Source organism: Balaenoptera physalus (assembly GCF_965194825.1).
Source record: "Balaenoptera physalus genome assembly, chromosome: 11".
NCBI lineage: Eukaryota > Metazoa > Chordata > Mammalia > Artiodactyla > Balaenopteridae > Balaenoptera > Balaenoptera physalus.
Window position 1 is genome coordinate 5,295,731 of NC_138896.1, and position 27,230 is coordinate 5,322,960.

The 27,230-nt window shown below is 43.0% G+C and overlaps 1 protein-coding gene and 1 long non-coding RNA gene across 6 annotated transcripts in view; one reads left to right on the plus strand and one right to left on the minus strand.

Moving 5' to 3' along the window:
- Positions 1-47: 47 nt before the first annotated feature.
- Positions 48-27,230, minus strand: part of CAGE1 (cancer antigen 1) — a 58,901-nt gene continuing 31,718 nt past the window's right edge. The window contains exons 8-11 of one of the 5 annotated variants that reach the window (XM_082413290.1): positions 15,235-15,339; positions 14,559-14,629; positions 13,580-13,648; positions 48-10,865 (exon numbers count right to left, since the gene is read on the minus strand). In XM_082413290.1, coding sequence (XP_082269416.1) covers positions 10,787-10,865; positions 13,580-13,648; positions 14,559-14,629; positions 15,235-15,339 — 324 coding nt within the window. In that variant the 3' untranslated portion in view covers positions 48-10,786. Of the gene's footprint in view, positions 10,866-13,579; positions 13,649-14,558; positions 14,630-15,234; positions 15,402-25,094; positions 25,732-27,230 lie in introns of those variants that run through there. The other 4 variants (XR_014250869.1, XM_082413289.1, XM_082413288.1 and 1 more) reach the window with 4 other exon arrangements.
- Positions 15,408-24,228, plus strand: LOC309638017. The gene is made up of 2 exons (XR_014250956.1): positions 15,408-18,335; positions 18,667-24,228. It is a non-coding gene; the product is annotated as an uncharacterized lncRNA (long non-coding RNA).

The following is a 27,230-nucleotide window of genomic DNA, read 5'->3' on the forward strand; positions in this document are numbered from 1 at the left end:
GTGGCCGGTTGCTAGGGCATCTGAGATTCCCGCGAGAGTCCGCCTCCCGTTATAGTCGCGGGCTGGTGACCTGAGGTTTGCCGCTCGCCCCGCCCTCCATCACTCCCTTCCAGTTAATTAGCGTCGTTAGTGGTTATTTTATTTGAATGACGATCCGCCGGGTGACCGGCGCAATAAAGTCTTTGTGTAATTTTAAATAGTGGTCTTATAAGGAGCATGAACTGCCAGCGTGTGGCACTGAAAAGCAAGCATATGTTTTGGAATATATATTACATAACAGTTAAAGAAAAAAAACCCCAAAGCATAAAAAATATACAGTGGAAACTCTTGTCCCCCCTCTGCAGACACCCTCACCCACAGTTAAACAGTGACAGTTCTTAACTTCTTACCTGACATTCCAGAGCTATAAGTCACCCAGAACAGGGCCTGGAATAGAGTAAGCATTTAGGAAACACATAATGGGGGCGGCAATGGCTGGACACTTTCCTTCTCATCTAGTGTGCACTTCAGGTTGCTGCCAGTAATCTGGTATGTCATGCAATTAAACAATGTGAATTCCAGGTACTGTTGCGCTAGACCAGCATGAGCTGTCATACGGATGATAAAACAAATAAGCTAACACATGGTGTGCTTACTATTGCCAATTCCTGTCATTTAATCTCTGAAAATCCTTATGAGCTGGGTATTATTTACTGGGAAGAAAACTGAGACACAGAAAGTTTTGTAACTTCCCCAAGGCTTAAAAGCTAGTCAATGGGGGCTTCCCTGGTGGCGCAGAGGTTGAGAATCTGCCTGCCAATGCAGGGGACACGGGTTCGAGCCCTGGTCTGGGAGGATCCCACATGCCGCGGAGCAACTAGGCCCGTGAGCCACAGCTACTGAGCCTGCGCGTCTGGAGCCTGTGCTCCGCAACAAGAGCGGCCGCGATAGTGAGAGGCCCGCGCACCGCGATGAAGAGTGGCACCCGCTCGCCGCAGCTAGAGAAAGCCCTCGCACAGAAACGAAGACCCAACACAGACAAAAATAAATAAATAAAAAAAAAAAGCTAGTCAATGACAGATGCAAGATTTGAACCTGGCAGTCTGATTCCAGACTGCGTGCTCCACTGGCCTAGGACCTCTGCTGCTCTACTCCTGCACTGGCTCTGCTCAAGGCCTCCTTGCCCTGGGGCCCCTGGAAAGGCAGCTTGTGGCTGCTGCAGGCACCATCTAATTTTGTCTGCTAAACCTGACAGCGCTGGGCTGAACCAGCTCAGCTCCGCTCCACCAGGGCCGCCACCGCTGCTGCTCCTAAGGCACCTGGCAGAAGGGGAGGGGCTCCCTGAGAAGGCTCCTCCCACTTAGCTGCTGCCTCCACGCTTGCGCACGGCTACCAAAGCTGCCACTCTGTGCGAAAGACATCCCGACTGCGCACGCCAGTTTGATGTGGCTGAACCTTGCTGAGCTCTCTGTTGGCGTGGAAGACTCTCCCTCCCCAACTTTGAGGCACTTTCTTTTCCATGAGTTTCAAATCAGACCTGCTCTGAGCTCCTGATGCCTGACAGGTTTTTTTGAAAAACACGTCCTACTATTTAACTTGCTGCTGTCTCCCAGCACCGGGAAGAATCTGCTGTGGACTGCAGTAGGAGATATATACATGTAATCACGCTGTATACTCAGAATCACCTCTTCTCTCTTTCACTGGACCAGGGCTGTCTCCCTGACTCTCTTTTCCCTTCAGAGGGCTGGTTTCTGGCAGAGAAGATTCTCATTCCTTATGTTAAAGAGATTCCTAGTAGGCCTGTCTCTTCAGTTCTCAGAACATGTTTAGATAGAGCCTGAACATATAAGGATAATCCAGTTTAGGCTTAAACTGGGACTTCCACTCCAGTTTTATTATTAAATGATTACTAATAGATTTTATTTGGGACTTGAATTTTAGACAGCCAGCCCCTAAAGGGGCAACAGGGACAAAGTGTGCCTGCTCAGGACGGGACTGATGTGAAAATGAAAACGTACAAACAGAAAACAGAGAGAGACCTGTGTGACTGTCCAATTTGTACAAAAATCAAAAGCAGTAGCCCAGGGAAGTAAAATCCTTGCCCTGATCTTGGTGCCCACAAACTCTGCACTACTGTGATCTCCATTCTCCCCGCAATGAGCAGCGTTCCCTGGGTGCCCATCCAGAGCTCTCCCCTTTGCTGGGTGCCCCTCTCCATGTTTTTTCTTTCTCACCTCTGCACTTATCTCCTTGAAGATCTGTGTTTTCCAGAAATATACTACATCCTGGTTATTCTCATTCTTACAGCTCAGGCAAACCCACACTTGACTCTCCACTTCTGTCATTTTACTTCCTTGGAATTTGTAAGAGCAGAGCTTTCTTTTCCTTTAATTTCTTAAGATTTCCCTCAGCATCATTAGCAAATGTGTCTGCTAAGCCCCAGTTTTTGTTCTGGGTGTTCCCCCAGGTAACCCAGTAGCTAAGGAACTTCCTCATGTCCTTAAACCTTTGCTCAACAGTCACCCCCTCAATGAGGCTCTCCCTCACTCCCGGTTTAAAATTACAATCCCCAGCCCCTCCCTTGTACTCTCAATTTCTTCTCTCTATTCTCTTTTTTTTAATAGCACTTTTTATCTTCTAACACAATATATAGTTTATTACATCTCCTGTCTGTCACACTTGAGGGATCTTTGTGCCTTTAGTCAATGTTATAGAACAGCGCCTGACACCAGTGGTAACTCAGAAAATATCTGTTGAATTTGTTATATTATAAGTGACATCTTTCCCCACAAATTTGCAATCTAACTTCATTTGTAGACCTAATAAATGAAAAACTGTCAAGCAAAAAAAAAAAGTTGTGTTTATTATATGCCAGCAAAGACTTCTATGTTCTTTCACCTAGCAAGGGCTAAAAAAAGTTATGGTTTTCGTACTTTACTTCTGAAAGAAAAACATTCTTTTGTGATCTTTATGTAAAAGGAATACTATGGGGGGGGGGAGGGGAGACTGTCCCCAACCTGGTCCTCTTCCTTCACAACTCACAGACTCCCCTGCCCACGCTTGCTCAGCTCGTATTTCCTGGAAAAGAACAGACAAAATCACATTCACCGCTTTCCTCCAACTGTACACTCATGCTCTGCCCTCCTTTCTGTTCCAAGAAAAAACTTCTATGGGCCTGTCAAAGGTCGGCCATCATTTGTGGATTGGATCTCATCTCCTGCTCAAAACCGTGCGATTTTGAAAATAGCCATCTCTCCTCTACCTCATAATAAATTTCTACTTCTCCAATTCATCGCTCCCGTCCACATACAAATATACTATAATATTGCCCATCTTAAAAAACAAAATTCTGGGACTTCCCTGGCGGTCCAACGGTTAAGACTCAGCGCTCCCACTGCAGGGGGCGTGGGTTCAATTTCTGGTTGGGGAACTAAGATCCCACATGCTTCGCGGTGTGGCCAAAAAGTAAAAAAAAAAAAAAATTCTCCCGTGGCCGCTGGTACCCTCAGCAAGAGCCTCGCTTCTCTGCCTCAGACACAGTAAAACTTCCCTATCTCACCTCTCGATTTTCTTCTCCATTTATTCCACTGGGCTGTTATTTTCACCACTGCCCTAACATATCTCATCTTGCTGAATCCGAAAGTCCTCATCTGAGCCCCCCTCCCCGCTTTTAAAAGTTTTGTTTGTTTTTTCTTTAATATTTATTTATTTATTTTGGCTGCATTGGGTCTTAGCTGCAGCATGCAGGATCTTAGTTGCAGTGTGCATGCGGGATCGATCTTAGTTGCGGTATGCGTGCGGGATCTAATTCCCCGACCAGGGATCAAACCTGGGCCCCCTGAAATGGGAGCGCGGAGTCTTACCCCCTGGACCACCAGGGAAGTCCCTCCACCCCCTTTTTTAACACCTGTTTCTCGAGGCTGGAGGATAACATACTCTCCTGGTTTTCCTTCCACCTCACTGCTTGGCTTAGAATTTTCATCCCCACCCTCCATTCTCCAGAGAGGGTAGAGAGGCTGGAAATGAAGTTAATGCTTAATCATGATGATGTCAGGAAGCCTCCGTAGAAATTCTCAAAGTACAGAATTCAGGGAGCTTCTAGGTTGGTGAACAGATCCAAGTACTAGAAGGGGGACACACCCCAACTCCAGGGGGACAGAAGATCCTGTCCTCAGGACCCTCCCAGACCTCGCCTTATGTCTCTCTTTATCTGGCTGTTCATCTGTATCCTTTAATAAACTGTTAAATGTCTGTGTTTCCCTGAGCTCTGTGAGCTGCTCTAGCAAATTAATGGACTCGGAGGAAGGGGTCATGGGAACCTCTGACTTACAGCTGATCTATTAGAGGCACAGGCGACAACCAGGACTTGCCATCAGCATCTGAAGTGGGCGGGAGCAGTCTTGTGGGATCTGATGCTACTACCTTCAGGTAGTGTCCGGATTGAGTTAAATTGTGGGACCCCCAGCTGGTGTCGCAGAGAATAGCTTGTGGGGGAAAACCCAGCACGCACCCGCGTCAGAGGTGTTGTGAATGTGGTCAGGGAGTGAGAGTAGGGAGGAACACAGGAGGGAGAAAACGGAGTTTCCCGAAACACTATTCTTCCAGCGCCAATTTCTTCAATTAGGGATGTTCAATTCCTCTAGTCCAAACCGAACCGGAACCCATCAGTGGGGTAGCTGTGCTGTGAAATCTTGAAAATTCTCTTCTCGTAACATATTTGACCTTGGCCCTATAGGAATCCCCAACTGTGCTACAGAACGGTCGACTTTTCACCATAGGGTGCTGACTAGGATGTCTTACACGTGTATTCTAGTTGCTGCTGCAAGCTTGGGCTTCTGAAATACGGGACGATCCCTGACCAGTTTCACAGCTTACCTCCCACTCACTCGTCCCAGGAGTTATATTTACACAGGCAAATGTTACAGTCTTTTAACTATGGACATAATGTACAAAATACTGACATTTTGACATTGATTTTTGGCTGCGTTGGGTCTTCGTTGCTGCGCGCGGGCTTTCTCTAGTTGCGGCGAGCGGGGGCTACTCTTCATTGTGGTGCGCGGGCTTCTCATTGCAGTGGCTTCTGTTGCAGAGCACGGGCTCTAGGCGCACGGGCTTCAGTAGTTGTGGCACGTGGGCTTCAGTAGTTGTAGCACGCGGGCTCTAGAGCGCAGGCTCAGTTGTTGTGGTGCATAGGCCCAGTCGCTCCAAGGCATGTGGGATCTTCCCGGACCAGGGCTCACACCCACGTCCCCTGCATTGGCAGGTGGACTCAACCACTGAACCACCAGGGAAGCCCTGGAACCTAAGTCTTATGATTCCATGTCGAGTGCTCTTTGTGCTGCAGCCTGATATCACCCACGAGCTATAATTTAGGGAAGAACGTGCTAAGAACCCTTAGAAAGTCATAGATAGAAGAGATACGTATTACTTTCAGATAAGGAGGAAGGTGACATTTCGATTAAGCCTTGAAAGATGCACATGTTTCAAATATGAGGAGCTGGGTGGTGGAGGTGGAGAAGAGAGTTTACTTAGGGCAGGAAAGGGCATTCTAGGACAAGGAAACCACGTGGGCAAAGGCACACGCACGTAATTTGGGGCCAGAGCATGTAAGGCAGTGAGTTCTGGACTACCAGTAAGAACTGGAAACCCTGTCCACAAACTATAATTCAATAAGTTATTTCAATTATATATAATGAAATATCATGCAGCCTTTAAAAATGAGAGCAGCGTGTTGAGACCAGCAATATGGAAAAATATTTATCAGAAACACTATGAATCACAGGACTTCCCTGGCGGTCCAGTGGTTGGGACTCATCTTCCAATGCAGTGGGTGCCGGTTGGATCCCTGGTCGGGGAGCTAAGATCCCACAAGACTCTGGGCCAAAAAACCAAAACTTAAAACAGAAGCGATATTGTAACAAATTCAACAAAGACTTGGTTAAGATAAGACGTGATAGCTTTAGAGGAAAAGAGGGTTGCAGGAAGGATTTTTTTAAGGCTAGGGTAAGAATTCAATAAAGAATTGTAAATTAAAGGTGTGAGAGAGTAAGAATGATCGACGGAGCAAGTCCTCAAGAAGATGCGATAGGTCACAGTCAGGGAAACAAGGAACAAGGGGGGAGGAGAAGAAAGTAGATAAAAATAGAGGAACGGTGAGGTGGAGAGGAAACTGCACCTCCTCCTAGTACCCCGTGGCGAGAGCCCGCGCTCTGCTCCCTGAGAGCCGGGGCTGCGGCTATTTCAGACCCTCGCCTCTCCCGCCAGCTTCCTCCTGCAGGAAGAGGGCCAAGCTTTCCGCCAGGGTCTCCAACACCATGCACAGCTCAGAGTTGCCTTCCTAACCTCCAGTCTCAGAGGGAGGGGTGTCTGAACCTACGCTGTTCTGGGGACCCGAGGCCCTCTTTCCGCCTCTGAGACCTCGGTCATCAATGACGCTTCTCTCCTCGTTGTCTTCAGAACCTCCTTGACCACTGGATCCTTCTCAGCATATATTTAACTGCTTATTAAATATGTCCCGGGTGTTTCACAGCAACCTCGCCCTCATCCTATCTTTCCCGCAAACTAGTGGTCCCTCCTGTGTTCTCTACCTCTGTGAAGACGACCACCCAGACCTGTGCCAGGCTTCCTAGACCCCTCCCCCTTCACTCCCAGACTCCTCGCCCTTCACTCCCATAGCTAACAATTACCTATCCTTTTCACTTTGCCTTTGAAATCACTTCGCATCCATAACTTCCTCATTATTTCCTCTGTCACTCTTAGTTTCTGGCCTCGGTTTTTCTTGCATGGAGCACTGTAGCAGTATCTTATCTGGTACTTTTGATTCGAGCATCACCCACCACCAACCTACCCTTTATATCACTATTAGGGTGATCTTTCAAGACGCATAATTTTTTTAAAAATTTATTTATTTATTTATTTTTGGCTGCATTGAGTCTTTGTTGCTGCACGCAGGCTTTCTCTAGTTGGGGCGAGCGGGGGCTACTCTTCATTGCAGTGCATGGGCTTCTCATTGTGGTGGCTTCTCGTTGTGGAGCACGGGCTCTAGGTGCGCGGGCTTCAGTAGTTGTGGCACGCAGGCTCAGTAGTTGTGGCGCACGGGCTTAATTGCTCCACGGCACGTGGAGATCTTCCTGGACCAGGGCTTGAACCCGTGTCCCCTGCATGGGCAGGCAGATTCTCAACCACTGCGCCACCAGGGAAGTCCCATAATTCTTTTTTTTTTTTGGCCACGCGGCTTGCAGGATCTCAGTTCTCTGACCAGGGATGGAACCCAGGCCCCCGGCAGTGAAAGCTTGGAATCCTAACCACTGGACTGCCAGGGAATTCCCTCAAAATGCATAATGGACCCCATCATTCCGCCACTTAAAAGCCTTCAGAGCTTCTCAGGACAAAGTTCGCGCTTCTTCACAAAGCACATGAGACAATTCACGATCACCTTCCTCTCCTGCCATATGAAGGACATGGGTTTTAGATTTTACTTGTGGTTCAGAGAGTATCACAGGATACCTCAGGCCTCTGTGCTGTGTGGGAAGAGCTTCCTCTTCTATCTACCTGGGGAATACCTAGTCAGTGATGAAGATCTGGCTCAGGTGTCATTATTTCTGTAAAATCTGCCCTGAGGTTTTCTCACCTAGTCCAGGGCCATTTCATCTATGCTTCTAGAGCACCCCTGACCGTTAGACCCATGCACCAATCTAAGAAAGAGTCATTTATCTATCTCCCCCACTAGATTACATGGTCCCTGGTGATCTCTGCCTGGTTTTTCGTTGTACCTTTGGCTTCTAACACAGAGGCTGTCACGTGGTTTATTGCACGTCACTAAATGTTTATTGCAAGAAGCACTGGCTTAGATGCTGCATCCTTGAGCCGTGCGCCAAAGGAGGTACGTTCACTGTGAGACGACCTTTTGGTAAAAGGTCATAAATGTCTAATAGCGCACATGGCAAACGTAGCACTTATGCACACAGCCCTGCTTGCGGACAAACTGTGTTAATCCTTCCAGTCCAACGATTTCACCATGTTCCACATTCCACACGCTGCACTATCCATCTTTTTGTTTGTTTGTTTTTGGCGGGGGGGCTGTGTCAGTTCTTAGATGCGGCATGCAGGATCTTCATTGAGGTACGTGGGATCCTTCGTTGCGGTGCACGGGCTCTTTGTTGTGGTACGCAGGCTTCTCTCTAGTTGTGGCGCATAGGCTTAGTTGCCCCGCGGCATGTGGGATCTTAGTTCCCCAACCAGGGATCGAACCCGCGTCCCCTGCATTGGACGGTGGATTTTTAACAACTGGAACACCAGGGAATTCCCCCGCATTAGCCATCTTAATGTTTGTCTTCCTCCTATCATAGCTTAACTTTCCCTAGAGAATTCCATGAAGCTAATAATGTCTCTTTTTAAAACCTGAATCACTTCCAAAGCTTTCAGGGCTTAATTTTTCAAATGAAACACTAATATAGCTGCAACTTACTGTGCATTTCTCATGGTTTGTCTTAAACCGTATCACAACTTTTTGAATTTGAGAAATTAACAAATTTTGCTTCAAAATTCATAATAAAATGTATCTTATAGAATTCCTCAACAAAATAACATCAATAGTAATAGCTTTTATTTATTCAGCACTTCCTTTGGGGCCAGCTATAGATTCTCCAATATTTCCCTCTTGCACTTACCTGACTAATTTAAGTGCAAAACTAATTTCAGTGAGATAAAATAATTTCTTCCCTTCCATTCAAGGTATATCTTGATTCAATAATTATACTTTCATCCTGGCGCTGGGATTTATCAAAAGGATAATATGTTATGTACATTCATTTTTCTGATACATCTTACAAAATTAGCTATCTCTGGTTCCTTTGTTTAAACTCAGAACTAATTCCTCAAAACTATGTTAAGGTGGAAGTTATAAGGGTGAAACCTCCTTTCACCTGGGTTTTAATTCCAAGGGATTTCAGTGTTAGTGTCTTTTTAAATTTGGTTGATAGTAGGAAGAACCTGCCTGCCCAGAGAGGAAAAAAAATTTGGGGTGAGACACAGGAAATTTTCATATGTTACTAAAGGCCTGGCAATACAGGAGTGGTGTTCTGTGAGAATGAAAATTGACAGATATTTGGAAAAGAAGCCACTGTATTCACTTGTTTATGTTATGTTAGAATACGTTTGATTGTTCACGGAAGAAATTAGAAGAATAGTAATCACATTTTTTGGAACGTACAATTTCACCACTTATACAGATTTTAATGTGTCGCTTGTATCTACGGATCTGGGCGCTATGCTTAGTAATGACTCTCCTCCTGGAGTGGTTAACAAAAGTGATTAATTGTTAATCTTCAGTCCTGTTTAATCTAAATCATTTCTATTTCCTTCTAAGATATCTGGCATATAAAAATGAAAGGATAAAAATTGTTTCTTCGGTTTTCAGGATAGACATTCAGGGACAGAAGAGCTGACTCTTGATTACATATGGAATTCCTATTCCATAAGCAGCGAGTTCTCGATTACATGTGGAAAAGGGGCACAAGGAAAACCTACAGATAGATAAACTCCACAGATAATACTAATACTATATTTTAATCCATATTTTTGTTTGTTTCAACCTTTTTCCTATTAAGGAATATGACAAGGAGCAAGGTTGGTTGAGTTTCATCTTCCTTGGTTTGGTTGCCAGCTGGCAGAATGAAGAAAAAGGAACAGAAGCAAGGATCTGAACAATTCGTGACGTGACTCACCAGCAGAGCATAACTAAGAATTGGTAGTATTAAGGTGTCCTCATAACTCAACTATTACAACAGCTGCGTCTCAGTGGGACAGATAGAGACAGGCCCTTTGACTGTACCCCCTCTTCTGCAAAGCTGTGTCACAAATGGGCCATGGTATTCATGAACCCACCCATGGCCTGGCGTGGGACAGGGCGGCAGCAGGTGTATCTTCTACTAGGAATTACTCCAGCAAGTATAGCATTGGGCCTGGGTCCCGAGTCTGTCTAATATTTGACTCCTATTTAGTACCTATTATGGGATAGGTGCTTGGGGCATGCCAAAATGAATATGAGAATTCCTGCACTAGAAGAGTTCTAGTGAGGTCACGGGATGTGCAAGCAGAGAACTGTAATGACATATCATAGGTGCTATTTTATCAGAGGGTACAATGAGAACACACGGGAGGAAGCAAGTCAGTTCTGCCTGGGTGGGAAAGGCTTCACGGAGCAGGTGGAGCCCCCGCTGGCAGGTGTCTGTGAGGCGGGAACTGAAGGAACGGGGAGAAAAGGGGTTGGGAGAGAGCATTCCAGGTTGGGGAGCTACCCGGGCAGCAGCCAGAAGGCACAAAGGTAACACGGCATGTGCAAAACATTGCAAGTGTTAGATATGGTTGGGGTGTACGATGAGAAGGAGGAAGCAGTGAACGAGAAGCCTGGATAGGAAGGCGAGGGCTAGACCACAGAGGACCTCTATGCCAGCTAAGGAGCTGGATTTGGTTCTGAATGCACCTGGGAAGCACTGAAGGGTCTCACGTAGGGCAGGCGCATAGCCAGGTTTTGCTTCTGCACAGCCACTCTGTCTACCCCGTGGAGGGTGGAGCCAACTGGAGGCGGAGCCACGAGCAAGCAGACGGCTGTGACAGGCCAGATGAAGACGATGAGGCCCCGACATGAAGCAGTAGCTGCGGGGACGAAATTAAGGCTTCCGGTGACAGGACCAACTACAATCAGCGGCAAAAGAGGCCCTCATCTGAGGGCAGAGGGGAAAGCGAAGCTGAACGTTACTGAAACATAACTTCAGGAGCTCATATTTAATTTTGTGTAATTTGACAATCACATGGGAATATAGCATTCTTTATAATTATCATCAGTATGACCTACCACGGTCACGGCCTTCGGATGACTTCTCAGTCTGCAGGAAACAGAAAGAGAATAATGTAAAACAAACAAACAAACAACAAGTGGCGGGTGGTGGTGAGGAGGACTAAAATAGAGAACATAGTGAACAAGGATGCCATTATTGAAAATTTTCTTTTCCTCACTTTTCAAAGAGAAACTGTCCCTTGGGATAGAACTATGAGACCCTAAAAGATTAAGATAGAGTTTTTCAATATGTAAAACATGGATCATTCTCAACTGCAATTAAATAAAAATATTGAGCCTCAGTATTGTTATGTTTTAACATTCTCCTAGATTTACTTAGGATAAGATTCTGGCTATGACTTGAAAACCTAATGAATCTCCTTGAAGTGATAAAGAACTAGAGGCCAAAAAAAAATAACTAGAGGCCAAAACAAGACATCTGAGACTATTAAAGTGCTCACTTTTCTCTCCTTATTTCTCACTGTTTCCACTTCTAAAGACAACTGGCAAAAGCAGCACCAGAATTTTGAGACAATGCAGAGGTGGTCTAAAGCGTGTTTGCGTGCCGACTTGACTGAGGCCCATCGGTCAAGGGGAGGCTCGTGGATAGTGCGGGGCTGAAGGCTGATGCGAGTCTGAAGTTCTCTAAGAAACAGTCTTCTCAGCTAGAAAGGGCCTGAGAGCTCTTCCACTCCACCTCACACCTTTGCTTCAAGGCCCCTCTAAGTCTATATAAATGGGCCTCAAACCTACTGTGAAGATAGGCCAAGTGTAAGTACACAAATATCTGAACTAGTGAAATGTGTGAATTTAGAAGCAAATTTTCTTATTGCAAAATAATGCCAGAAAAAAATATTCCACAGTTTCTTTCAGCAACTCAGAGAAGATTCACATTCAGTTCAAACTAGCGATTACTGAGCATCTGTAATATGCCAGGCATCAGATCATATTCTTTCATATTAGGGAGAAAATCATAGTTAAACTATCACTTTGCAAATAATAGTGTAAACCTGCTAAAGGCTTTTGATTTTCAAAACATAGTTGTATTTGCAAATGGTATTCGGAACAAACATGACCCACGATATAATGAAAATGCAACTTTCATGTCTGCTCCCCACTTTAGCCTTTTTTTTATTTTTTGTTTTTTGGGGGTTTTCTTGGCCACACCACATGGCACGTGGGATCCCTGGCATGTGGGATCTTAGTTCCCCAATCAGGGACCAAACCACGTGCCCTGCAGTGGGAGCTCAGAGTCTTAACCACTGGACAGCCAGGGAAGTCCCTACTTTAGCCTTTTTTCACTCAGGGGAGCTCTTCCCCGTTGCTGTTGGCTGAATAGGCAGCAGGCCCAGTGATTTTTTTTGCTCTAAGGAAACAATCAGCCCTCACTGTGAAGGATTAAGCACAGCTCAGTTCAGTTCGATGCCCAGTGTTAAATATTAATCGGTCCTTTAACCTTCACTCAGGAGAACTTCTCATCCGTCTCCCTCAGCTAAGGCTTGTAGTTGGTGGACACCGCCTGCCCCTGAAGGTCAGTGTCTGCGCCCTCCTCACTCCCCACCTCCTCCCTTTGCAGAAGGAGGGCGGAGAAGTAAAGCAATAAGATAATTTTACTTGGCTGGGTGGCTTCACAGTCTCTGGGATTGGCTGATTCTTTCTCTTGGAGCTTGCCACTGCCAGGGACCCCTGCCCTACAGTTCCCTGGGCCCAGGCTGAGGCATCTCTCTTCCGGTGGTCACCTGATACTGCTGCACCAGCCCCTAAGAATGTGCTGCTCCCTTTCCACTTCTTGCTGCTGGCATCCCACCAGGCAGCCTTCAGCCGAGCCCAAGATGACTCAGATCTCACCTGCATGGTTCTTAAGAAACTGTCACAGACATTCTTTGTCCTGATGACAAGCTCAGGGAGAACAGGCCACCCAACTCAGCCCCTCTGTCGTGCTGCCTGCCACACCTTGCTTTAATTTTCTCCGTCACTGATCCTCCCTTTCCTAAGTGTGTTTAGGAAACACATTTCAAAGTTCTTTAGGTGATCTCCCAGAGACCCCTCACAAGGCTTTAGGTAAAAGAGGTAGAATGACTTGGGGGTGACGGGAGCTCATGACACGACAGAGTCAAAGAAATCTCTTCTGCAATTTTCCCCACACTCCAGACGTTTCATATACTGGATCTGGTCAAGGGATATGAGTCATGAAAAAGGTTCTTTGAAATTTCCCTCAGAACCTCTGCACACCGGGCAAACTCACTCTCGTTTTGGGAATCGGTAAATATTTAATTAGCATCTTAAGAAGTAGGTCAGGAAGAGTCCCATTTTAACATCCTGCTATGGTCTGAATCAACCCCATAGGGTTTGTGCATATACCTTGTAGCATCAAATACTGAGAGTTGAGAGTCTTCTAAAATAACGGATTATAAGATTTCACATTAGTGTAAGAAAATCTGATCATAAGATCTGGTCTGCTATATATTTACATCAGGGTAAGCTGTTTTATTGTAGACAAAATCTTAGCTCATAATCTGTATAGTATTTTTCTTAGAGATAATCATAAGTTCCATGAGAGCAGGTAACCAGTCTTTCCAGTTCAGGTCCTACAAAAAACATCTATCAAAGAAACTATTTTGTGCTAGGCAAAATACCAAGCACTTTTATATAATTTATATTAAACTGAGATAAGGAAAAGGGTTTTTTTTAAAAATGTATAACATTATTATGCATATATTCTAAAGTTAAAGACATTATTATTTAGAAAAAGAAACAACTTACCTTGGTTTTCTGGCTCTCTCTCTGGGCCTTCTAATTAAATCTTCCAAATGTTTATTTCTCTCTTCTAAACTGAAAGAAAAAACAACTGAATTTTATGACTAAAATGGACTTTTCTAGGCTAACATTTTGCTAATTTCATTGGAGGATTTGAGTAGATAAATTTCATGGTGGTCTAGTTCTCTATACATCATCCATCCATCTTGCTTTATGGGAATTTGGAATTCTTTCCAAGCAACTCAAATTATTATTATTATTTTTTTGTCTGCGTTGGGTCTTCGTTGCTGCGCGCGGGCTTTCTCTAGTTGCTGCGAGTGGGGGCTACTCTTCATTGTGGTGCACGGGCTTCTCATTGCGGTGGCTTTTCTTGTTGCGGAGCATGGGTTTTAGGCGCATGAGCTTCAGTAGTTGCAGCACGCGGGCTCAGTAGCTGTGGCTCACGGGCTCTAGAGCGCAGGCTCAGTAGTTGTGGCACATGGGCTTACTTGCTCTGTGGCATGTGGGATCTTCCCAGACCAGTGATCGAACCCGTGTCCCCTGCATTGGCAGGCGGATTCCTAACCACTGCATCACCAGGGCAGTTCCTGAATCTCATTCTAATGAGAAAGTTTATTTGGTACTTGATATGTTTCATTTGGGGTGCATTCAAAAACTTTTGTGAATAAATTCTAAGCATAGCAATGTTACTTTACTTGAATACCATGGTAATATCCTCTAAAATTCTCGGATGTTTCTCTGTAATTTCTTAACCTCGCTCCCCCGACCCCCAAGTCAAAGGGAGTTCTGAGAAAGGAAGATGAAATTCTGCTTGTTCAAGTAGTCCAGACACTAGGCACACTAAATATATCATTGAAGGATGGTCTTGACTTACAAAACAGCACATTTTCCTCTTTCTAGGAGTCTAAAAAATGAACTTAGCAAGCCAGAGAGCAAAATATCAGCAAATGTTTACAAAGTTAAAAATTAAGCTTTTTCAACTTACTGTGCAATCTGGGAGTTCGATATCATGAGCCTTCGGTCAGCACATTCGATAATTTCTTCGTATGATGTAACCTTGAAAAACATTAGCTAAAACAATTATTCTGTGATAAATTCTAGGATATTTATTTAATTTTGCTTTTTAAGAATCTGTACAAGTTGAAGTTCAATTATATGGCTCCCATGAATGAAAGTTTTACAATAGTCAGAACATCTTCCTTACATTTTGAAATCAGGAATATGCATACAAATAGAATTGTAATGTGCCTGTTCATCATCCAGAAAAAGTGAAGTGTCAAAAAGCGGACAACTGTAGCAGCAAGTCAACTGTGATCGCTGCACGTAGTGTGGGTCTCAACCCAGGCTTTCAGTCCACGTGGTTAAAGTTCATGCAGTTTTCAAAAGGTAAACTAGCACACTATGTTGGCAAGATTTAGAGTGACCCTCAACATGAAGCAGCAATACTAAGACCTGAAAGTGCTGACAGCACAAGGACAGACACACACAATGTTCTTTGCTAGCTTTCAGCTAAAAGGCTAATGGAAGGCCATTATGAAGTGAAAGGAATCAATACAAATGTATTACATCATCCCTCAGATCCTTTTTAGCACCAAAATTCTATCGTTTTAATATTTCACACAGTTTTAAAAAGACAAATATTTATGTAAGAAAATGTGTACCTTATTTATTAAGTTGCCTAAATGTCTTTGATACTTGTCATTTTCTTCAATGAGTCTGTTGCAGTGGTCTTCTTTTAACTCTAGAAGATTTCCCAATTTTGCAATCTATGGAGAAACACCGGTAAAAATACTGACCTGGAAACTTCCATGAAAACCACGTGTGGATGCTAGGAACAGATCAGAACAGTGAGCTATACTTTGTGCCAATATTCTCCTAAACTGATTTGTACCGTAGGTGAATCGAGACATGCTATGAACCAGGTCCTAGTTTGATTGCACTTAGAACTGATGAGCAGAAATGAAAACAATGTTTCAGCTTTCCTCCAATTTAATACTATGAAACAGCTTTGCAAATAATTAAACACCTGTTAGTGAATACAAATACTTATTAGCCCCAAATCTTCATTACCTTCTTTCCATATATAAACAATGGGTAGACATATTTTATTCTCTCTGAAGTAAAGCACTGATGTTGGGCTTGATGATGCATTTTCAGGTTTGATAAATATTCTCAAATATTCTCAAATATGCATAAATGAGAGTTTTTTTTTTTTTTAAGGTTCTGCTCAATGTATGTCACATTCTGACTTATGGTCCAATTTTTATTTGCAAAAAAAATTTTAACAATTTAAAAATTGTATTTCTAAAAGTGACGTCTAGGATTAGTTATCAGGAAAAGGTATTCACAAGTCCCTGAACAGTTACCTTAATTTTCAAAGCAATTATAGAAAAGGACAGAAATGTTCCCATTAAATAACAATGATAATAATGGCCATCAATATTCTAATGCTTATTTAAATATTCTTATTTACATATGCTTACACGTCTGTAGTGAGATACCCTGGAGGAAGCAATGGCAAAACAAATTTGCTGCAGACACAGCAGCTTTCTTGTTCTTTCTCTTTACATAAATATATTAATGGAGACAATATCAAATCAGGGGTCCCAGTCCTCTGACTACACACATTATTTAAGGTAGGGAGTATAGATGTCACCTCACTTTAGCAGACCCAAGGTGAAGAGAATTTAAAAGATTTTTTAAAGGACGTGTCTAGAAGCAGAAAAGACTAAAATCTCTACTTATCAACTATTAGCATTGGGCTTTTCCCATTCCATTCCTTTGCATCTCCTCACGGCATCCTGGAGGGTGGGGTTCCTCTCTTAGCTTTACATACCTCATGACAGTTTACTGAAGCAACATGGAATTCCTTCTCACTTCTGTTGGTTTTTTTGTTTGTTTTTTGTTTTTTTTTAATTACAGACTTAATGGCACATCTTGAATTTCTTTACTGGCTTTCAAGATCAAAGTAATAACCCTTTTAAGTCCTCAGATGGATTTTTAAAAATTTGCTAGCCTCAGATTACAGAAAGAAGGGCAAAGGAGTTCTTAAAGATTGTTTATTTTAGCGATAAAAGAATTGCTCCATAAAAGCCAGTTTTGGGGATTACAGTGAAAGGTAATCCAAAATTTTAAGTTTCTGCTAAAGAGTGTAGGGTTTAACCATTTTAAGAGCATAACTGTCATACAATAAACTGCATATATTTATAAAGTGTACAGTTTGATGTTTTTATCTATGAATACAACTGTGAAACCATCACCGCAATCAACATAACGAACATATCCACCCGCCCCCTGACCAAAGTTTCCTCTTGCCTCTTGATAACCCCTCCCTCCTGTCTGTCCTTCCCTCACTCCCATACTCTATGCCAGTCCTAGGCAAACACCCATCTGCTTTCTGTCATGACTGATTAGTTTGCATTTTCTAGAATTTTATGTAACAGAACCAAGGGGTATTTACTTTTATCTGGCTCCTTTCAGTCAGCATAATTATTTTGAGATCCATCTAGGTTACACGTGTATCAGTAACTCACCCCTTTTTCTTTTTTTTCTTTTTTATTTTTTTATCATTTAAATTTTATTTATTTTTTTATACAGCAGGTTCTTATTAGTTGTCTATTTTATACATATTAGTGTATACATGTCAATCCCAATCTCCCAGTTCATCTCACCACCACCCCCCCTGCCACTTTTCCCCCTTGCTGTCCCTATGTTTGTTCTCTACATCTGTGTCTCAATTTCTGCCCTGCAAACTGGTTCATCTGCACCATTTTTCTAGGTTCCACATACATGCATTAATATATGATATTTGTTTTTCTCTTTCTGACTTACTTCACTCTGTATGACAGTCTCTAGACTCATCCACGTCTCTACAAATGACCCAATTTCATTCCTTTTTATGGCTGAGTAATATTCCATTCTATATATGTACCACATCTTCTTTATCCATTCATCTGTCGATGGGCATTTAGGTTGCTTCCATGACCTGGCTATAGTAAACAGTGCTGCAATGAACACTGGGGTGCATGTGTCTTTTTGAATTATGGTTTTCTCTGGGTATATGCCCAGTAGTGGGATTGCTGGATCATATGGTAATTCTATTTTTAGTTTTTTAAGGAACCTCCATACTGTTCTCCATAGTGGCTGCATCAATTTACATTCCCACCAACAGTGCAAGAGGGTCCCCTTTTCTCCACACCCTCTCCAGCATTTGTTGTTTGTAGATTTTCTGATGATACCCATTCTAACTGGTGTAAGGTGATACCTCATTGTAGTTTTTTTTTTTTTAATTTATTTTTTGGCTGCACCATGCAGCAACCAGGGATTGAACCCACAGCCCCTGCACTCAGAGCAGAGTCTTTTTTTTTTTTTTTTTTTATTTACTTATTTATTTATGGCTGTGTTGGGTCTTCGTTTCTGTGCGAGGGCTTTCTCTAGTTGTGGCAAGCGGGGGCCACTCTTCATCGCAGTGCGCGGGCCTCTCACTATCACGGCCTCTCTTGTTGCGGGGCACAGGCTCCAGACGCGCAGGCTCAGTAATTGGCTCACGGGCCCAGTTGCTCCGCGGCATGTGGGATCCTCCCAGACCAGGGCTCGAACCCGTGTCCCCTGCATTGGCAGGCAGACTCTCAACCACTGCGCCACCAGGGAAGCCCCTCATTGTAGTTTTGATTTGCATTTCTCTAATAATTAGTGATGTTGAGCAGCTTTTCATGTGCTTCTTGGCCATCTGTATGTTTTCTTGGGAGAAATGTCTATTCAGGTCTTCTGCCCATTTTCTTTTTTTTTTTTTTAATTTTTTTTAAAAATTTAATTAATTAATTTATTTATTTATGGCTGTGTTGGGTCTTCGTTTCTGTGCGAGGGCTTTCTCTAGTTGCGGCAAGCGGGGGCCACTCTTCATCGCGGTGCGTGGGCCTCTCACTATCGTGGACTCTCTTGTTGCGGAGCACAGGCTCCAGACGCGCAGGCTCAGCAGTTGTGGCTCACGGGCCCAGTTGCTCCGCGGCATGTGGGATCCTCCCAGACCAGGGCTCGAACCCGTGTCCCCTGCATTGGCAGGCAGACTCTCAACCACTGCGCCACCAGGGAAGCCCTTCTGCCCATTTTCTGATTGGGTTTTCTTTTTTTTCTAATATTGAGCTGCATGAGCTGTTTATATATTTTGGAGATTAATCCTTTGTCCATTGATTCATTTGCAAATATTTTCTCTCATTCTGAGGGTTGTCTTTTTGTCTTGTTTATAGCTTCCTTTGCTGTGCAAAAGCTTTTTAGTTTCATTAGGTCCCATTTGTTTATTTTTGTTTTTATTTTCATTACTCTGGGAGGTGGATCAAAAAAGATCTTGCTGTGATTTATGTCAAAGAGTGTTCTTCCTATGTTTTCCTCTAAGAGTTTTATAGTGTCCGGTCTTACATTTAGGTCTTTAATCCATTTTGAGTTTATTTTTGTGTATGGTGTTAGGGAGTATTCTAATTTCATTCTTCTACATGTAGCTGTCCAGTTTTCCCAGTACCACTTATTGAAGAGACTGTCTTTTCTCCATTTTATATCCTTGCCTCCTTTATCATAGATTAGTTGACCATAGGTGCGTGGGTTTATCTCTGGGCTTTCTAGCCTGTTCCATTCATCTATATTTCTGTTTTTGTGCCAGTACCATATTGTCTTGATTACTGTAGCTTTGTGGTATAGTCTGAAGTCAGGGAGTCTGATTCCTCCAGTTCCATTTTTTTCCCTCAAGACTGCTTTGGCTATTTGGGGTCTTTTTTGTCTCCATACAAATTTTAAGATTTTTTGTTCTAGTTCTGTAAAAAATGCCACTGGTAATTTGATAGGGATTGCACTGAATCTGTAGATTGCCTTGGGTAGTATAGTCATCTTCACAATATTGATTCTTCCAGTCCAAGAACATGGTATATTTCTCCATCTGTTTGTGTCATCTTTGATTTCTTTCATCAGTGTCTTATAGTTTTCTGAGTATAGGTCTTTTACCTCCTTAGGTAGGTTTATTCCTAGGTATTTTATTCTTTTTGTTGCAATGGTGAATGGGATTCTTTCCTTAATTTCTCTTTCTGATCTTTTGTTGTTAGTGTGTAGGAATGAAAGAGATTTCTGAGCATTAATTTTGTATCCTGCTACTTTACCAAATTCATTGATTAGCTCTAGTAGTTTTCTGGTGGCATCTTCAGGATTCTCTATGTATAGTATCATGTCAGCTGCTAACAGTGACAGTTTTACTTCTTCTTTTCTAATTTGTATTCCTTTTATTTCTTTTTCTTCTCTGATTGCCATGGCTAGGACTTCCAAAACTATGCTGAATAAGAGTGGTGAGAGCGGACAACCTTGTCTTGTTCCTGATCTTAGAGGAAATGGTTTCAGTTTTTCACCATTGAGGACGATGTTGCCTGTGGGTTTGTCATATATGGCCTTTATTATGTTGAGGTAAGTTCCCTCTATGCTTACTTTCTGGAGGGTTTTTATCATAAATGAGTGTTAAATTTTCTCGAAAGCTTTTTCTGCATCTACTGAGATGATCATATGGTTTTTCTTCTTCAATTTGTTAATACAGTGTATCACATTGATTGATTTGCATATATTGAAGAATCCTTGCATTCCTGGGATAAACCCCACTTGATCATGGTGTATGATCCTTTTAATGTGTTGTTGAATTTTGTTTGCTAGTATTTTGTTGAGGATTTTTGCATCTATATTCATCAGTGATATTGGTCTGTAATTTTCTTTTTTTGTAGTACCTTTGTCTGGTTTTGGTATCAGGGGGATGGTGGCCTCATAGAATGAGTTTGGGAGTGTTCCTTCCTCTGAAATTTTTTGGAAGAGTTTGAGAAGGATGGGTGTTAGCTCTTCTCTAAATGTTTGATAGAATTCACCTGTGGAGCCATCTGGCCCTGGACTTCTGTTTGTTGGAAGATTTTAATCACAGTTTCAATTTCATTACTTGTGATTGGTCTGTTCATATTTTCTATTTCTTCCTGGTTCAGTCTTGGAATGTTATACCTTTCTAAGAATTTGTCCATTTCTTCCAGGTTGTCCATTTTATTGGCATAGAGTTGCTTGTAGTAGTCTCTTAGGATGCTTTGTATTTCTGCAGTGTCCGTTGTAACTTCTCCTTTTTCATTTCTAATTTTATTGACTTGGGTCCTCTCCCTCTTTTTCTTCATGAGTCTGGATAAAGGTTTATCAGTTTTGTTTATCTTCTCAAAGAACCAGCTTTTAGCTTTATTGATCTTTGCTATTGTTTTCTTTGTTTCTTTTTCATTTATTTCTGCTCTTTTTATGATTTTTTTCCTTCTACTAACTTTGGGTTTTGTTTGTTCTTCTTTCTCTAGTTCCTTTCTGTGTAAGGTTAGATTCTTTATTTGAGATTTTTCTTGTTTCTTGAGGTAGGCTTGTATTGCTATAAACTTCCCCCTTAGAACTGCTTTTGCTGCATCCCATAGGTTTTGGATAGTCATGTTTTCATTGTAATTTGTCTCTAGGTATTTTTTGATTTCCTCTTTGATTTCTTTTTTTTTTTTTAATTCTCAGGCCCCACCCCAACTTCCTGAATCTGTGTCTCAGAATTGGGTGATTGTGAGGCATGCTCGGGGTTTTTTTGTTTGTTTGTTTTTGTGGGTTTTTAAAAAATTTTATTTATTTATTTATTTATGGCTGTGTTGGGTCTTCGTTTCTGTGCGAGGGCTTTCTCTAGTTGCGGCAAGTGGGGGCCACTCTTCATCGCGGTGCGCGGGCCTCTCACTGTTGCGGCCTCTCTTGTTGCGGAGCACAGGCTCCAGACGCGCAGGCTCAGTAATTGTGGCTCACGGGCCTAGCTGCTCCGCGGCATGTGGGATCTTCCCAGACCAGGGCTCGAACCCATGTCCCCTGCATTGGCAGGCAGATTCTCAACCACTGCGCCACCAGGGAAGCCCCTCTTTGATTTCTTCAGTGATATCTTGGTTATTTAGTTATGTATTGTTTACCCTCCACGTGTTTGTGTTTTTTACATTTTTTTCCCTGTAATTGATTTCAAGTCTCATAGCGTCATGGTCGGAAAAGATGCTTGATATGATTTCAATTTTCTTAAATTTATCAAGGCTTGATTTATGACCCAAGATGTGATCTATCCTGGAGAATGTTCCGTGCGCACTTGAGAAGAAAGTGTAATCTGCTGTTTTTGGATGGAATGTCCTATAAATATCAATTAAATCTATCTGGTCTATTGTGTCATTTAAAGCTTGTGTTTCCTTATTAATTTTCTGTTTGGATGATCTGTCCATTGGTGTAAGTGAGGTGTTAAAGTCCCCCACTATTATTGTGTTACTGTCAACTTCCTCTTTTATAGCTGTTAGCAGTTGCCTTATGTATTAAGGTGCTCCTATGTTGGGTGCATATATACTTCTAATTGTTGTATCTTCTTCTTGGATTGATCCCTTGACCATTATGTAGTGTCCTTCCTTGTCTTTTGTAACATTCTTTATTTTAAAGTCCATTTTATCTGATATGAGTATTGCTACTCCAGCTTTCCTTTGATTTCCATTTGCATGGAATATCTTTTTCCAACCCCTCACTTTCAGTCTGTATGTGTCCCTAGGTCTGAAGTGGGTCTCTTGTAGAGAGCATATAGATGGGTCTTGTTTTTGTATCCATTCAGCGCACCTGTGTCTTTTGGTTGGAGCATTTAATCCATTCATGTTTAAGGTAATTATCGATATGTATGTTCCTATTACCATTTTCTTAATTGTTATGGGTTTGTTTTTTGTAGGTCTTTTTCTTCTCTTGTGTTTCCCACTTAGAGAAGTTCCTTTAGCATTTGTTGTAGAGCTGGTTTGGTGGTGCTGAATTCTCCTAGCTTTTGCTTGTCTGTAAAGCTTTTGATTTCTCCGTCGAATCTGAATGGGATCCTTGACTGGTAGAGTAATCTTGGTTGTAGGTTCTTCCCTTTCATCACTTTAAATATGTCCTGCCACTTCCTTCTGGCCTGTAGAGTTTCTGCTGAGAAATCAGCTGTTTACCTTATGGGAGTTTCCTTGTATGTGATTTGTCATTTTTCCCTTGTTGCTTTCAGTAATTTTTCTTTGTCTTTAATTTTTGTCAGTTTGATTACTATGTGTCTCAGTGTGTCTCTCCTTGGGTTTATCCTGCCTGGGACTTTCTGCACTTCCTGGACTTGGGTGGATGTTTCCTTTCCCATGTTAGGGAAGTTTTTGACTATAATCTCTTCAAATATTTTCTTGGGTCCTTTCTATCTCTCCTCTCCTTCTGGGACCCCTATAATGCGAATGTTGTTCTTGTTCATTCTTTTTTCTTTTTTCTGTTTCGCGGCTGTGAATTCCACCATTCTATCTTCCAGGTCACTTATCCGTTCTTCTGCATCAGTTATTCTGCTACTGATTCCTGCTAGTGCATTTTTCATTTCAGTTACTGTATTGTTCATCTCTGTTTGTTTGTTCTTTAATTCTTCTAGGTGTTTGTTCTTTAATTCTTCTAGGTCTTTGTTAAACATTTCTTGCATCTCCTCGATCTTTGCCTCCATCTTTTTTCTGGGGTCCTGGATCATCTTCACTATCATTATTCTGAATTCTTTTTCTGGAAGGTTGCCTATCTCCATTTCATTTAGTTGTTTTCTTGGGGTTTTAGCTTGTTCCTTCATCTGGTACAAAGTTCTCTGCCTTTTCATTTTGTCTATCTTTCTGTGAATGTGGTTTTTGTTCCACAGGCTGCAGGATTGTAGATCTTCTTGCTTCTGCTGTCTGTCCTCTGGTGGGTGAGGCTATCTAAGAGGCTTGTGCAAGCTTCCTGATGGGAGGGACTGGTGGTGAGTAGAACTGGGTGTTGCTCTGGTGGGCAGAGCTCAGTAAAACTTTAATCTGCTTGTCTGCTGATGGGTGGGGCTGGGTTCCCTCCCTGTTGGTTGTTTGGCCTGAGGTGACCCAGCACTGGAGACTACCCGGCTCTTTGGTGGGGCTAATGGCGGACTCTGGGAGGGCTCATGCCAAGGAGTACTTCCCAGAATTTCTGCTGCCAGTGTCCTTGTCCCCACAGTGAGCCACAGCCACCCCCCGCCTCTGCAGGAGACCCTACAACACTAGCAGGTAGGTCTGGTTCAGTCTCCTATGGGGTCACTGCTCCTTCCCCTGGGTCCTGATGCGTGAACTACTTTGTGTGTGCCCTCCAAGAGTAGAGTCTCTGTTTCCCCCAGTCCTGTCGAAGTCCTGCAATCAAATCCCACTAGCCTTCAAAGTCTGATTCTCTAGGAATTCCTCCTCCTGTTGCTGGACCCCCAGGTTGGGAAGCCTGATGTGGGGCTCAGAACCTTCACTCCAGTGGATGGACTTCTGTGGTATAAGTGTTCTCCAGTTTGTGAGTCACCCACCCAGCAGTTATAGGACTTGATTTTCTTGTGATTGTGCCCCTCCTACCATCTCATTGCAGCTTCTCCTTTGTCTTCGGATGTCGGTTATCTTTTTTGGTGAGTTCCAGTGTCTTCCTGTCGATGATTGTTCAGCAGTTAGTTGTGATTCCAGTGCTCTCGCAAGAGAGAGTGAGGGCACGTCCTTCTACTCCGCCATCTTGAACCAATCTCCAACTCACCCCTTTTTCATTCCTGAGTAGTATTTCAGTGTATGCATGTACCACAATTTGTTTATCCATTTATCTGTTGATAGAAATTTGAGTTGCCTTCAGTTTTTGGCTATTATAAATAAAGCAGCTAGGAACCTTTGTATAAACATAGGCTTTCATTTCTCTTGGGTAAATAAAACACCTAGGAGTAGAATGATGGTAAGTACATGTTTAACTTTTTAAGAAACCACCAAAATGTTTTCCAAAGTGGCTGTACCATTTTACATTCCCACCAGCAGTGGAAGAGACCTGCAGTTGCTCTGTATTCTCACCAATCCTTGGTATGGCCAGTCTTTTTAACAGACATTCTAACAGGTGTGTAGTGGTATTCACTGTGGTTTTAATTTGCCTCTTAATGATGCTGAGTATCTTTTCATGTGCTCATTTGCCATCCATGTATCTTCTTAGTGAAGTGTCTGTTAAAACCTTTTTACCCATTTAAAAAATTTGGTTGTTTGTTTTCAAGGATTCTTTATATATTCTAGATACAAGTCCTTTATCAGATCTGTGATTTGAAAATATTTTCTCCCAGTCCGTGACTTGTCTTTTCATTAAGAGCTCATTATTTTAAAGTTAAAAAAAAATATTTCAAAATAGAAAAGTTTTGGAAGACAGTCTATTAAAATCAAATCACTGGAAAAGTCTAAAACATTTTTCTGAAAGCCTATCAAAAGGCACTTTTTAATGTAGACATAGAGAATGGACTTGAAGACACGGGGTGGGAGGGGGAAGCTGGGGCAAAGTGAGAGTAGCATTGACATATATACACACTACCGAATGTAAAATAGCTAGTGGGAAGCAGTCGCATAGCACAGGGAGATCAGCTCAGTGCTTTGCGATTGCCTAGAGGGGTGCGATAGGGAGGGTGGGAGGGAGGTTCAAAAGGATATGGGGACATGTGTGTGCATATGGCTGATTCACTTCCGTGTACAACAGAAACGAACACAGTATTGTGAAGCAATTATACTCCAATAAAGATCTATTAACAAAAAAAGGCACTTTTTAATAAACAAGGTCTAACAAGACTTCCCCTAACCCCGGGGTGCCTGAGGGCTGAGAGCAGGTGTGGCAGCACTCTCTCCCAGCCCCCCTGGTCCCCTTTCCTGAGGGGCCTGCCTGTGAGTGCCAGGGCCGTGGTGCAGATGCAGACCCACAGAAGTTGGGATGGACCTTGTCAGTCATCTAGGAGAAGCGGGTTCCAAGGGCAGGGTAGAGTTTGGTGGAGGAAGAGCACCGTGCCTGGCCCTGCCCAAAGCAACATGCACTTGACCGTAGTGGAGGAGGAAGTCCTCTTGGAAAGTTGCCCCCCTGCACTGTGAGAACAGCAGGCACTGAGAGGCAGGAGAGCAGTGGCTGCTGGTTTGGGAGGAGGTCCGCTGGGTCCAGGCGGGCTGCTCAGACGTGAATTCCTGTAGAGGAGGAGTTCCTGGGTTGGGTCCCCTCTGTGGTCCCCTGTATTCTAGATTTGTGGACACAGTTCCATGTTGATAATATATGGACTTGCCCCAATATATTATGGGACACTGAAATCCAAAACACTAAAGAAAATGAGGTCAACATATCATGTATTAGTTTCCTGCTGCTACTATAACAAATGATCACAAACTCAGTGGCTTAAAACAATGCACACTTATTACCTTATAGTTCTGTTGCTTAGAGGTCTGACAGGTGTCTCACTCAGCTAAAGTCAAAGTGTCAGCAGGGCTGGTTCCTTTCTGAGGCTTTAGGGGAGACTTTCCAGCTTCCAAAGGCTGCCCACATTTCCTCAGCTTGGGTCCCTCCCTGTCTTCAAAGCCAGCGATGCTGCGTCTCTGACATCCTTCAGTGGTCACGGCTCTCTAAGACATTGCTGGGAAGATTTCTCCACTTTTAAGGATAGTTGTGATTAGACTGGGCACATCCTGATAATCCAGGGTAGTCTATCTTCACACCTAAAGGTCCTTGATTTCATCATGCCTGCAACGTCCCTTTAGCCATAATTGCTAGCTTTCTTGTTTCATTAATGAATGCAAAGTCCCTTTTGCCATGTTCGCCGAATAGGGCATGGACATCTTGGGAGGCCATCATTGTGCCTATCACACCCCTGAGAGGAGCACTGAGGGCTGCTGTGACCTGAGGTACAACAGCCTGGCCTATACAGTCAGGGTATCTGGCTCTACCTAGTTCATGATTCCAGGTTTCCTAAGAGGCTTTTGCTTGTCTTACACTCTGCTAGTGTCAACTCACAGAGAAAGTGTGTCAAGGTAGCTAGACGGAACCTACTGTATAGCACAGGGAGCTCAGCTCAGTGCTCCGTGATGACCCAGATGGGTGGGATGGGGTGGGGAGGGAAGTCCAAGAGGGAGGGGATATCTGTATACATATAGCTGATTCGCTTCACTGTACAGCAGAAACTAACACAACATTGTAAAGCAATTTTACTCTAATTTAAAAAAAAGAACAGAAAAGAAAGCATGTCAAGGTAGAAATAATACCATGACAGCGACGCATCAGTCAGCATTATGCGCAGTCCTGGGGGCTGGGACATCTGAAGGCTGGCCGATTGCCTGGTTCCCCAATTCTGCACACAAAGGTTTTGAGGTTGGATATATGCAATAAAGTATAAATTAAAAATAAACAATTAGACCAGAATGTACAGAACAGATAAAGAACAACAGGCGGATATGAAGCCAGTTAAGCCCTGAGCTACAGCACCACGTTTTCGGAACTAAACTTCCTGGTAGCCAAAGCAAACAGGAACCTGGTCAGTTACATGATTTTCATTATTCATGCGATGAAAACACACCTGCTTCTAAGAAAAGCTTTTCCTAGTAGGCCTGAAGTCTCAAAGGACGTTCTCATCCAAGTGGCACTAAGGGAAGCAGCAATCTTTTTACAAAAAATGGAAAAAGATGTTTCCTAGGATTGTTGAGGGCATAAAACACCAAAACACAACTCAGTAAAAGCAATTCTGTGAGGGCCAAGATAGCGTGTTCCAAGCAGCAGCTTTCTGATAACAAACATGATCCACGTTGTAACTCAATAAGTATTCAAATGA